Below are 13,670 nucleotides of genomic sequence, written 5' to 3' on the forward strand. Positions count from 1 at the left end.
ATCTATACAATCAAATTAATTTGACCCTTTCAAGTGATTTTCTGTACTTTTCCCAGTGTCATCTGGTAGCCTCCACTGACATGACAAAGACAAGTATCTCTGTGCTTGTACATGCATACTTCTAGCAGTAAGCAACAATAACCAAATACACTACCTGACAGATCATAAGCTAATTATTTTAAATAGGGCTTTATTTATATACTAGGGCTGAGGATGGAAATCTCTGTTATCTCTATGTCTCCTGCCAATCCAATTTAATTTTTTTGAGACAAAAATTTCTACACTTCATATGAAACCTTCTCTGTTGTATACTCAGTTTTTGAGTAGAAACTGCAAACCAGAGACTATATCATGTGGCAGCTGTGCCACACAGTAGCTTTCAACTTTTCACATCTGAATTATTACTTTCTTTAAAGAGACATTTGATCTTGATTTAAAAAATTGAATCTACCACACATGCTGTTGTACTGTTGGCTAATTACCTTGGTGGTGAAACTGGATACACTTAGTTTTCAATTTCTTTTCCTACCCACAGACATGTAACTCCTAAAGACCCATTGGATTAAAAAGATCCAAATAATGCATTTTCTTCCTCTAAAGACATGTGGGAATCAAGTTACATCTCGATGTTCCTTAGACTGATCCAACTATGTCCCTAATGGCACTTTTCTTCTTAAAATGAAGTCACACAGGGAGATAATTTTCAACCAGCTATGCAGTCATCTCTACAGCCCTTTCAAAGAAACTTCTTCTTCATACCCAGTCCCTGCCTTTTTTTGTGTTCTAAAACACTTCCAGAGTGTACAAATCATAATACATTGGATGCAATTAAAAAAATTTGTTTTGCTAAGTTATTCAGATATTTTTATCCCCATTTATTATGAGCCAAAACTCACTCAAATAGAAAAACACAAATTTTTCTATTTCTCCCAGAACACTGGTAAAAGTATTTGCAAGAACCTACTACAAATAACCACAGGTAAAGATGCTCCTAAGGCACAGCACACTGCGTTCAGATTTTACACATACAGAAGGTCTTGTACTAACATCACTGCAGGAAGGATTATTACTCTGAATGCATATATAATGCAAAAGGACAGCAAGGGGAATAATGTAGGGTCTCTCGGGAGATTAGTTGCCTTTTAAGAATGGTTCAGTAAATAAGGAGGGGAAAAATTCATGTGACTTGCCAGCAAATAAATTAGGACTGCCTCAAGGTGGGTTTAATTTGCACAATGAAAATATTTCAATAACTAAATATATATGCATACACACACACTTTTATAATGAATAAACAAAGTATGCCCATTTAAGCCAAAATCTTTCTTTCCCCATTTTTGGCTGATTCCATCAGGTAATCTGGCTAGAATAATCCTTTCCCTGCTTGTATTTAGAATGTGTAACAAAAGTCCCATGTTGTATCTATAGAAGAAAGGGTATATTGCAATGTTTGAGAGCAAACATAAACTCTTCAGAATTAAATGTAGAAATCACATGCATTACTATTATGAACTGGACTCTTAATTTCTTTTCAGGTAATAGATATGGCATTACCTTGCTAATGCAGGGATATGATGACACATTGGGTCATTTTAATTTGACTACAGAAAAATGGTGACTCTTAATTATAAGACCTTTCAAGAGCTGAGTAAACACATGCACAGAACACAAACAAGGAACAGGCATGATGATGATATCAGTGTGATAAACTGCAGGCTATGGTGATAAACTGGAGAGGCACCATGAACTGGAGAGGCACCAGGCATAAATTACGTTTAAGCACCTTTTGTTTACTTCATGTTCTCTTCAGTGCAGAGACTAATCCCGATATGCCCAAACAGCTGAATTTATCCACCACTAATATATGGCAGGCACTTCCAAATCTTTTTGAACAGAAGAGTTACTGGACAGCTTTCATCAGAGGGCAACCACTGCTCTAGAAAGATGGGGGATACATTACTAGACAGTATACAATGAACCAGGATCCAAATTCACAACCACACTGCATCTTGTGAAAACCAAATGCACATAAAAACCAAACTAGTCTCAAGCAGTGTTTCACATTGTGGTTAAAAAAAAGTAGAGGATAAGCTCTCCAGCAGGATTTTTTCAGTAAATCAGCTTCCTCCACACCCCTAGGTTTTACAGACACACTTTCTCCCAATCCCCTAGCCTTCCTGTGCCTTTTCCAGAGTTGCATCTTTAGGCTTTAGTTCTGACGGAGGAAAGGAAATCGGTTCCATTAGATTAGATACTGTAGCACTGAGAGAGAATAGATAATGTATTGAAATCAATAAACCTATACAACTATATATGTAGTTGTAGGGTGTAGGAGTGTGCAGGAACAGACCTTGAAGTGTAAAGCTGGAAATGTAGCAGGCCACTTTGAGATCATCCTAGTGGTGAAAAGGCCTGTACAATATAGCTGGAGGATTGTCCAGAATAAAAGTTTGCAAAATGGCTCCATGCTACCTCTTTTTTAGTGCAAGGTGTGTGTCAGGGAAGAGGGAAATTGCTAAAATGTGTTGCTCTGTGGTTGTCCTTCATGCCTTATTGGAGGAACCAATGGGTTCCAGTACATACAAAGGTGAAGAGCTACTCTAACTTGTCCTTCACACCAAAGATGTTCCTGGATGTGTCAGGAATGACAAGTGTAAAATGGAGTTGAAAATACTTGATTTTTGTCTCTTTTCAGTAATTTGATTAAAATTAAATGACTTATTTGCTGCTTAATACTTCCCTGTCTATCAAATTCTAAAGCATTGAAAATTAAAAAAAAACCCAAACACAAATCCTCCTCCTGAATCTCTGGCTAGTTTTGATTATACTCTGTGGCTGCTTTTCCAAGCACATTTAGTGAGTACTCCTTTTTAGTGTACTGGAAACCTTGCATTTCATTTAGTGGTGCATTTAACATTTTTTTGTTAAGATCAAACCATAGCTGGAAAGCTATGGTGAGAAGCCACCAGTGGTGATAAAGTGAAATTTAAAACACTGGCAATATTGGTGTTTCCTTTCAGAGCTCTAGGGGAAGATAATCAAGATTCTCAAAATGCTGCACTTAAAGTTAACCACATGACTATACAGCTAACATTTAAATAACACTGGCCATGGTGTAAAAAGTTACCAGAGTCTAGAAGATGTTTTCTGCTCAGAAATTTTGAAAATCATACTTTATCTTGGTTCTCATTAGAAGACCATATTGACCACATATTGTGTAAAAACTTTTCAAATTTGGCTTATGATGGCTGGTTTACTATCTTAAAAAACTAAACTCAGGTTATGTAGACTAGTGAGTCAGGCAATAGGACAATAGATTTGATGGCTGGACAAAGAACCTTTTTTTAAAAGTTGAGACTGGCTATTGGAACATAACACAGCCAAAATAGAGCAGAAATAAAGAATCAAAAATTCTCATTCAATTTTATCAACAGTGATTGAGTGAGACTGATCTGTATGTTAAATTTTTTTTAAAACAGATCATCTAAAAAAACCACAGAAATAAGTTCAGAATAAAAGTGGACCATGTATCTTCAAAGGTAAATAACAGTAACGTAAAAATGAAGAGTGCGTTGATAACTTAAATTTAGAATAATGCTCTTTCCAGCTACGGCTTCATACTAAAATGTTCATACAGATGTTCCAGCTGTAAATAAAAGGTGGAAAACAGCAAGCACTTTTCAGAATTCACAAAACTCACATAAATGTTAGAGTCCTACCTGGAGTCTTGAAATTTCTCAGCTGAGATGGAGTGTCACAGATTTCCAAGATCCAATCACCTGCTGCTTTTTCACTCCAGCAGTGAGTAGTCATAAACTCCCAGTTTTTGAATCCTTCCATGGAATGATCAAATAGCCTAAAACAAATGATGACATTATTTCAAGGCAATCATTCTTTTTTCCTGGGGAGCTATGCCTCCAAGTGTGCAAACTCTTGAATAATAACTCTTAATTAATCAGCCAGTTTGTTCATCTGTACCTTCACATAACATTATTCATGATGGTTCTCTCACATGTATTACAAGCACATTCAACAGTTCTTTGTTCCTTGATGGAATAGAGTCTTTACATGCCATCATGTTTTTATAATGAAAAAGAGAATGGCAAGGAAATTCATTGCAATAACACCTTAATTGCTAATGCTCTTTAATATGATTTGTGGGTCTTGGAAAACCTGCATACAATACAGAATTCCATTGCTTTAACAGCATGATGTAATTATAAATAACTTGTAAACTGGAAAATCTCAGTAACATGTATTTTTGGCTTTGGATTGGAATAGTTAAAAGGGGTTTAAACCAAATAAAAACAGTCAGTTTAAGACAATAGTGATTCAATACATTACTTCTTGTGAAGAAGTAATATGCAACTGAGACATTGGTCTCAATCCTCAAACAACCAAGGTATCACCCTCTTCAAACACTTCACAGAATTCAGTTTGGGTAAAACTGAGAGACTAATGGAATCTGATAGTTTAATCAAACAAATACCATTACCATAATTTAATTACTTAGATTGTGGCTGAAGACATTAGATCTTAGGCCTGGATTATGATAATTTCTAGTATAGGCGGACCAATTTCAGATACTGCAATGTGATTGTGATTCCCTGTGAGACAGGGAAGGAGGACCCTTCCTGGCAGGAGATTAGACACAAGCAAATTTGCACTTTTATTTAGTGTTCACAGTGTGTTGCTTGGTACCCCAAAACTATTGATGAGAAGAGCACTCTCAGTAGGACTGTTGCCTCCAACAAAATCACGTGGCTCAACTTAAAAAATATATATATAACTATACATTCACATATATGTATTTTTATATATATTTTTGTGTGTATATATTTGTGTTTATATATTTTTATTTATAGATATTTTTGTGTATATATACACACAGAGATATGTATACATGTCAATTTATACATGCAGGTATATACATACATATGTGTGTGTAATATCTATCACTATTTAAATTTGATCTTTGTGTATGAAAGCTCCACTGTTAATAGCTGCAATTAAATATTTTTAAAAGACAAGAATCTCTACAGTAGAAAATCCAATGGATTGAGAATGCTTTTCCATAAAACAGAGAAAAGCCTAGCATTAGACAACATAAATATTATATTTTAATTCATGTGAATCTGTTCTTTTCTAAGCTAGTTTCAAGCTTTATTCTCAAAAGGTTGTGAAATTCAGCAAACAGGAAAACAGGATGCTTGTGTAGGTACATTCCTGGTGAAAACTGTCACACTGGATAGAAATAAAATGCCATAGTTCTTGCTGGAAGCTTTGGTCAGTCAGAGGCATGGGGTCAGGTACTGTGTCCAACACTTCTTGCAACAGAAACTGTATGGACCTACAGGATTATAGGGCTCATCCAAAACCTGATTGTCATAGTCTCATTTCAAACATAAAATCACAGAATCATAGAGTATCCTGAGTTGGGAAGGATCATCAAAATCCAACTCCTGGCGCTACACAGGACAGCCCCAAGGATTACACCGTATCTCTGAGAGCCTGCTCCAGTGCACAACCACCCCTGGATGAAGAATCTTTTCCTAATACACAGCCTAACTCCCCTGACACAATATCAGGCCACCCCCTCAGATCCTGTGACTGGTCACCACAGAGGAGATTGGTATCTGCCCCTTGGCTCCCCTCAGAAAGAAGATGCAGACTGTGATGAGGTCCCCCCTTAGTGTCCTCCAGGCTGAGTATGTCAAGTGACCTCAGCCACTCTATGTATGGCTTTCCCTTCTGACCCTTCACCATTTTTTCAGCCTCCTTTGGAACTCTCTAACAGCTTTATAACCTTCTTACATTCTGGTGCCCAAAACTGCCCCCAGCACTGGAGGTGAGGCTGCCCCAGAGCAGAGCAGAGCAGAGCAGGACAATCCCCTCCCTTGCCTGGTTGGCAATGCTGGGCCCGATGCACCCCAGGACACGCTTGGCCCTCCTGGCTGCCAGGGCACTGCTGGCTCATGTTCAACTTGCAATTCAGTTTGGGCTACCTTTTCCCATTTTAAATGAATACCTATAATAGTAGTCTAATTTATTAGCACTTATAAAACGAAATTAAAATATATATTGGGATTCATTTTCACTGATAATTGTGTGAGATTTTCTTCTGCTACAGTTCTGTGCTTCAGTGTACGTGCCTGTAAGTGTATATGTAGAAATATTTTGGCTGCAGAATGGGCCTATTTCATGTCACTGTTAAATCAGTTGTGTGAATACTGATTTAATCTCACAAAGGTATGGCACATACCATTTACTGAAATGGTAGAAATTATTACACAGTCATTATCCAGAATTTGCATGCAAGTATGCTGTTCAATTTAAGTTATGTAGGCTATTTCCAACTGTTATTTGAATTGAGGTACCGTTGTTTTCTGATAGTTTATGTATTACTTTCTAAGCACCTTATCAATGCAACAAGACACCAGTATTTCTCTTTGCCATTATAGCAACTAAATTATATAGTATTATGCAAGTACTGTGCAATTACAAATTTGTATTCACTGAGGTGTTCATATACATTAGAAACACAAGTTCCTCTTTATTTTTACTGCATTTAGTCTGATATTTTCCATATTACTTTTTGGATAACTAGGTGCGTCTTGTTTTGAAATTTTAAAGTGTTGTTGGATATCCATTTTAATAATTCTTTTAAGTAATTTTGGGTAGAAGAGAAAAAAAGTCCACGTGTCTTGTTTTTAAAAACACGGTTACCTACAATATACTGTGACTGGAACTGTGAGCTTTCATCCATGGAAATGGGGAAAATTGGGTAATATTATTTCTGAGAAAATTTACTGTTTTTTTTAAAGAACACCTCTTTGAGAAAGATTTGAATTTTATAAAATAAGGTCTAAATGGAATCTTTGAATGTATGAACTGTGTTTCCACAAAAGATTCTAAAAATAAGTCAAAAAGCTACAGACAGGTCAAAAGAATAGTAAAAAACAAAGTAGAAACATACTGACTCTGAGTCTGTGTATGTATTTTGGACGTGCAAAATTGTCCAAGTACTTTTGCTTTGCATTGTTTATACACTAAACTGTCAAATCAAAGAACCTATGAGACAATGCAGGGATTTCACTTTCAGTGAAATAAATGAATGAAATGATCAAATGTTCAGATGTACATTCCTCATTCAGAAATAAATGCATAGGATCTTTTAAGGAACATGCAGTCAGTCCAGAATTTAATTTTGTAATTTGTCAAAATTCCTATCAAAAATGCACTTATGACACAGATGATCTTGGATTGATAAAATTTAGTAATTTAGTACATGGTCTGATGAACTGCTAATTGACTATTACAGATTATTATAGACTAAAATACTTAAACAAGATAACTAGAATAATCTGATGGTTTTTTATGACCATGATCATATACCTGTACTTGTGAATGTAACATGCTTTTAAAGACCAAAGTGATTAACAACATTTGAATTTTCAAAACTTATTTGCTAACATAACCACAACAGAATGCCAATTCTGTTACTCAATTACTCAGGGGACCTTTCTTAGAAACAGAACACTCAACATGGAGTGGATGTTACTGCATGATTGACTATATAATTATAAGCTGCTGCCTACAATGAACAACAGCATTAAATTTTAAAAAAAACTTGCTCTTCTCTTTCTAAGGAGTTTTATGCCATACTCATACCATATGTACGTCTAGATAAGAATATATGTTATACAGTGTAGAATAAAACGACTATTTTTCTTAAAATAAATTCAAGAGTCTTGATCTCTTCCACTGCCACCACTTCAGCCTAAAAATTGCATAACCTTTCTCTTCAATAACATAATTTAAGCAGAAATATTAATCTGTAATCAAACTTTAGACCCAGTGGAAAGCACTTAGCCACTTTCTAATAGCATTAAAAAACCCAACAAACAAATGTATCAGCTTTTCAGCAAAGAATCTTTATATTCCTAAATGCTTGGAATCATTTGTTTCAATTTTTAATTTCATGTGAGGAAAGGTAGTGAAGGTAGTGGATTTGTTTAGCAACACCAGCATCACCCATTATGAACACTAAGAAGTAAACACATAAAAGGAGCATTTTTTTCAGTTATCAAGATTGTTTGTTTCAGCTGCGAAGGTGCAGCTGCACCTGACTGACAGCAATGGTTGTACACTGAACTCAATGCATTAAGAGCCTGGAAACTCTGCACTAGCTAGTGGCTGCAGCTGCAGTAGAGTAGCTGGAAAGAGGTAAGAATTTTCTTCTCCTACGGCAGCTGTCTTTGTTATGATGTGCTCCAGCACACAAACTGGCAGCCTCATGGGCAAGTGGTCCTTGCCCAGAAGTCTGCACAGCCACCAGACTTCAAGTGTGCTTACAGTTTGAACAGACTATGTAGTGCCTTCCCAAGCTGCGCACCTGAAAGTGCTTTGGTCAACTATTCTCTTTAAAGCAGCTCTTCTCCACAGGGTTGAATCATCAGCTCCCTGTGAGATGTAGCCCCTGAGAAACTGCAGACAGCTCAAACTGACATAACCAAAGCTTCGGTCAGACCCTACTGCCCATCTGCACTGAAGTATTCGTAAAAAAGAAATGGTCAGAGATTTCAGGCATTTCAGAAGTTTTCTTACCTACATGTGGGAGATCACTTAAAATTTATGTATTTGGAGCTAAAGAAAACATATTTAAAGTATTTGCATACAAACTTTTTTTTTTCATTTCCATATTACATCTGATTATCACAGTTAGTTTTATGAAACAATGGCTATCTCTGAACTATCATGATAAAGTTGTTTGGAGTAACATGAACAATAGCATACAATTCTGCCAACCTGAAATAGTGGTTGGCATCTTTAGAGGCAGAGTGCTTGTCCCCAGGAGCTACACATATCCACATTAAATGATCCACCATTACTTTCAAACATGTCAGGCTGAGGAGCTCCACAAACTCCACTGGTCAGCCAGCTGCTTGGTAGTGGGATATCTATTCATAAAACCCACAAAGGAAAAAGAAAAAATATATAGCTAACATGAATGAAACAAAACATAGCAAGTATGAGTTGGGAGAAATGGTTTTCCAAGAACTGTTTCACCCTGTAGACACAGTACAAGCACAGGGTTATTAGCTCATTGTGGACTTAGATTACTACCACATCAGAGACCTTTTCAGTGACACTCAGCGTGAAGTTGGCCCCTATGTTTCATCATATTAGGATTAAAATGTTAGTTTTCTTTAATATAAGAGCATAACATGCAAGCTGGGAAAAAGATACATACTTATAAAGAAAATTTTCCCCTATTTCAGATCACCGAGGCATTTTATGAAGCAAACAATTGAGTAAGATTAGATAAGAATAACTTGGATTTGGTCTAAGAGTTCTGCAGAGGAGGATATTATTAAAATTTACTGATTGTCTAAGGTTTCATGATAGGAAAAAGATGGTCATGAAGATACATTCTTTTGTTACTGAAGAGAAGTATTATTAATACCAGGTCCATATAAGCTTATGAAGCTAGTGGCCTGGAAAGTTGCCACCATGTGGCTGAAATATTTCAGTTACGCAGTTCAAATGGCAACAGCTGCTTTAAATTTAAAGGGCAAGAATTAAATAAGCCATGACTTCAGTGGGAGACAAATGGGCCCTAAGTTTGTTTCTCCTACTTCCTTTGTATCTAGCTTCTCCTCCATAGCCTGCCTGTAGTGAATGTTTGTTAGAACTGACCTTGGTATGTCTCAAAAAACACTCAGAAACTCACTGCCAAATCCACTGGCCAATTGTTTTTGGAAAGAGGATACTGTTCCCCTTTGGACTTAACTCTAGCCTCATCCTCACACCAGCCAATACACTTCCAGCCTGTATTTTCCTCTGGTGCAGTGCATCCAATGTAATCATGTTTAGTACTTTCCAAACAACAAAGCAGATGTTCCCTGTAATGCAGATTTTGAAGAATGCACATAAGGCTTAAACCAGTGACAGTGTTATCCACCAAATGCCTGCAAAGGAATCCACATCATCTCAGACTAACAAGTTTTCTTACTGAAGTCATTTTAAGGGGTGCCAACATTAAGGATAAAATATGCAGAAAAAAGGCCAAATATTGCCTTGAGGGACCTACTTGTCAATGCACCAGAAATTACGCACAATTACTTTTCTTCCAGAACTGGTGGAGAAGTGCACATGTAAAATATACCTTTTGCACTTAGAAACATTTTACCAAGCAAACTGCTTCAAATTAAACCAAAATGAGTAACTGTAAAGCAATGGGACTTCCCCTGGTTTCAGTAAAAACAGCTGGTATTGCTGCTATCAATCCAGTACATGTACACTAAAACGTCTTGTATATCTGAGAAAAACATCTCAGTCAGGTAGTAGCAATGTACAACAGCCTCTGGAGCCTTTGCCTATAGCAGAAAAACCAGACTATTTGCTGCCAATGTATCTCTGCATGCATGCCTATAAACTGAATGCATTTATTCACTGACATTCAGTATTATTGATACATTAAAAATCAAATGCCTCATAACTAATTTTTCATACTAGAAAATAACATCCCATTTCAAGTTTTAGTTCATAACATTATGCTAAAACATATACATTGGCAACACACAGCATACTCCTAGTGTGAAGAAATTATTACCTCTAAGCTGTATGACTTCTTACAGCAAGGACAAATGAAGTAAGCCTTGAAACACCATTTCAGAAACTACTGTGTTCATATCCCTCACTTTACCCTAAGAAAGGCCTCATGAAGGCTCTAGGTATTTGAGACCTAGAATTTGCAAGATACGTTTATCCCTAATATTAGAAGCCCGGAGTTGTTTAGTAACCCATCAGCCCAATGTGATGGCAAGTCCAAATATTTCTGAAGTTTCTGTGGGAAGGGAATTTCTGGTGAGATTCTATGAGCTCTGTCATGAATAATTTGTTTCCTGGGAAGTAACAAAATGTGAAAAGGCCTTTCAGGTTTCTTTGTTTTCTGTTTAGTCTTCTGATATTATCATATAAGAAAAAGCTGAACATCCTCTTATTTTATTACATATATTTGCATACCCTTTCTCTTCTGCACATACAGAAAAGAATTATTTTTAAGGTGCAGGGGTTACAAAGACACTGATTGAATTAAATTTTGTACCTATCCCACACACCAATCATCACCAGAGGTGAACTGTGAATCCTGGAATGTATTTCCCACTTGCTGTGAGTCAGCTGCAGCACATGAGAGCCTAGAGCCAAAAGTTAGCTGTGTTACGACCACTGGGTTTACACAAGATTGTTTTGTTTGGATACCTAGTTGGATGGCTTTCATGTTTTTTCATTTTGAACTGAGGAGGAACTACTGCATGAAAATGGAAAGGAAAACTAAAGAAGGATTTCTTCAAACAGAAAAACAAAACCCTGTTTCATAACTAATAAGACAAACCTGTCTCACACTCGTTAGCAGAAGACAAATTCTTTATTCAGTGCAGTAGTGCAGCAGGAAGACATGGATATGTGTGCCTATGTGCTTTATTAGCAACCTATGGGAGCACTCACAATGGAACACAGGAGATATTCTAGAGACCCCAAACTTCCAGGACAACTTCCTCTCCATTTGGTGAATTAGTGTCTACAGCTTGAAGAATATTTTCAGTTTACCTTTTCTTTTCATTTAACATAATCTCTAATGAAAATGTGTATTCACAGTTCAATCAGAACCAAGTCCATTTGACCTCCACCTGTCTCCAAAACAGGCTCTTGGTTTAAAGAGGAAATATAAGTCCTTCTATCATTGAGATAGAGGAGGACATGCAAGTCTCCAGAGCTAGATAATGAGCTTTTCTGGCTGAGGAAGCATGGATGAAAAGCAGTCTGGAAAGAAGGCCACTCTCAATCTGTTAAAAGCCCTGAAGAGTAGGACTAGGGATATTAATTTTGTGAAGATTTAAGCATGATGGCAGAAGAGTTCTCACAACACAGGTTTGATAGATGGCATTTTTTGCAGTTTCTGATACATCAGTAAACATAAACTTTTCTTTGGGAGCCATCCTCTATGTCTAGCAGAATGGCAGTCATCTACATCAGTGATCAAGGAACAAGAATTACCTATGGTCCCATGAGGAAGAAGATTTCTAGCTAGTTGGAGAAGTATACAAGCATTTCTTACTGTAAATGTAACTTATTTGCATATTTGTAACTGGTGTAAAATTTGGAAAGTTTTCTGATGTTTCTTAATGCTTAACCATGTCTGGTAGGAGGTGGATGACCATGGATTTAGTGAGATTTACATGGGAAAGACTGCCAATATTTTCTTTGAAGAAAATTTCTGCTAGTAGATCAGAAAAATAGAATCATCACTGAGAAGTCTTCCAGTTTGCTAATGATTCCCTCCACTTATCATTTGTTCAATGATACATTGGACAAAGAGATACTTGTCTGAGTTCAATAAGAAGAATACAAAAGACAATTTGACACACTATGACAGTTTCTCCAAAAACATAACATAGAAGTGACAGGATGAGGAAGAAGATTGATCTTTCTTAGTAGCTGTTGTAAAAATGGCTGGACATTTGAAAACAAGTATCCATCATTGAATTGATGTCTAACTTTCAAAAATTTTTGAAGGTGATGGCTAACTTCTAAAAGCTTTAATATGCAATTTACAAATGAACCCTTTAATTTCAAGTGCTAGTGCTACTTTTCAGCGTTGTCCTACTATGAGCCTTTCCTAGATTAAGTATGTTTACTTTGAAAAAAAGGATTTGGAAACAGGTAACATCAGGGGTTTAAAAAATATTGTAAATACACACTATTCTATCTGATTTTCATTGCTATTAAAAAAAAAAACGATAAGAAAAGAGAAAAACGAAAAATAAGTAGCAATATGTAGAAACACTTTGATTCAGCTTCCTTATGAACACTCAATCTGTTTTCTTCACATTTTCCAGCCATCTAATAAATGGTGAGCCACACAAGAACTATTGAAATTGACTAATCTTTGTCTTGGAGTTCAACAGTTTTAACACTACTCTTCTGAGTACTGAGACTGTACTCTACTCATCTCTGAGTTCATTTGTACTTCACTCTGCCCATCTCTCCAAGAAAGTGTAATTAGCCTATGTCTTCTAGTATCCCTGCTGTAATGACTTGACTGCTCTTTGCTGATATGGACATGTCTATGGAGGCTCTACATGCTGACTGTACTGTGAAATTCGGTTGTCATACTATACCTGTTGGCCAAGAGCTGTGACCTAGTTCCAGAAGGAGAAGTTAGGTAAATTGCCAAGTCTCCACGTCGAGGGTGAGTAATAGTGATACGTACAACAACATGCTCCAAGTAGATCACATGGTGGTTAGGATTATCTGAACAGCCAGTGGCTTTGTAAATTGAACGGACAATGCTGTCAGGTCGTATTGTTCTATAACAGAAGCATAGCAAACAACATTAGCATTTCTTGCTTTTTGTGTAAAATACACAAACCCATCTTTTTTGCTTAGTAGAGAATGATGGTGTTGGATAACTGTACAGTCAGTAGCCTACAATCACTAGTTTTGACATGTGCTTCCTAGCTGAAAATACCACTATAGTGTAATTATTTCACTGCAGATAATGGCTAATGGCAACTGCCTGGGTTTCTGTTAAGCACATACACAAGGTAAAATAGGAATAAGCCTTTGGGACAGAGCATTGTGGTAGATTAGTGGCCAGCTGAGAA

At 36.6% G+C, this 13,670-nt stretch overlaps 1 protein-coding gene across 2 annotated transcripts in view; it reads right to left on the reverse strand.

The window, feature by feature from the left end:
• The window catches only part of PCSK5 (proprotein convertase subtilisin/kexin type 5), a 230,532-nt gene that overhangs the window by 69,184 nt on the left and 147,678 nt on the right, over nt 1-13,670 (reverse strand). For both annotated transcript variants that reach the window (XM_054652466.2, XM_054652467.2), the window contains exons 12-13: nt 13,185-13,373; nt 3,720-3,856 (exon numbers count right to left, since the gene is read on the reverse strand). In XM_054652466.2, coding sequence (XP_054508441.2) covers nt 3,720-3,856; nt 13,185-13,373 — 326 coding nt within the window. The remainder of the gene's footprint in view (nt 1-3,719; nt 3,857-13,184; nt 13,374-13,670) is intronic.

Source organism: Agelaius phoeniceus, chromosome Z, assembly GCF_051311805.1.
Source record: "Agelaius phoeniceus isolate bAgePho1 chromosome Z, bAgePho1.hap1, whole genome shotgun sequence".
In the NCBI taxonomy this organism is placed as follows: domain Eukaryota; kingdom Metazoa; phylum Chordata; class Aves; order Passeriformes; family Icteridae; genus Agelaius; species Agelaius phoeniceus.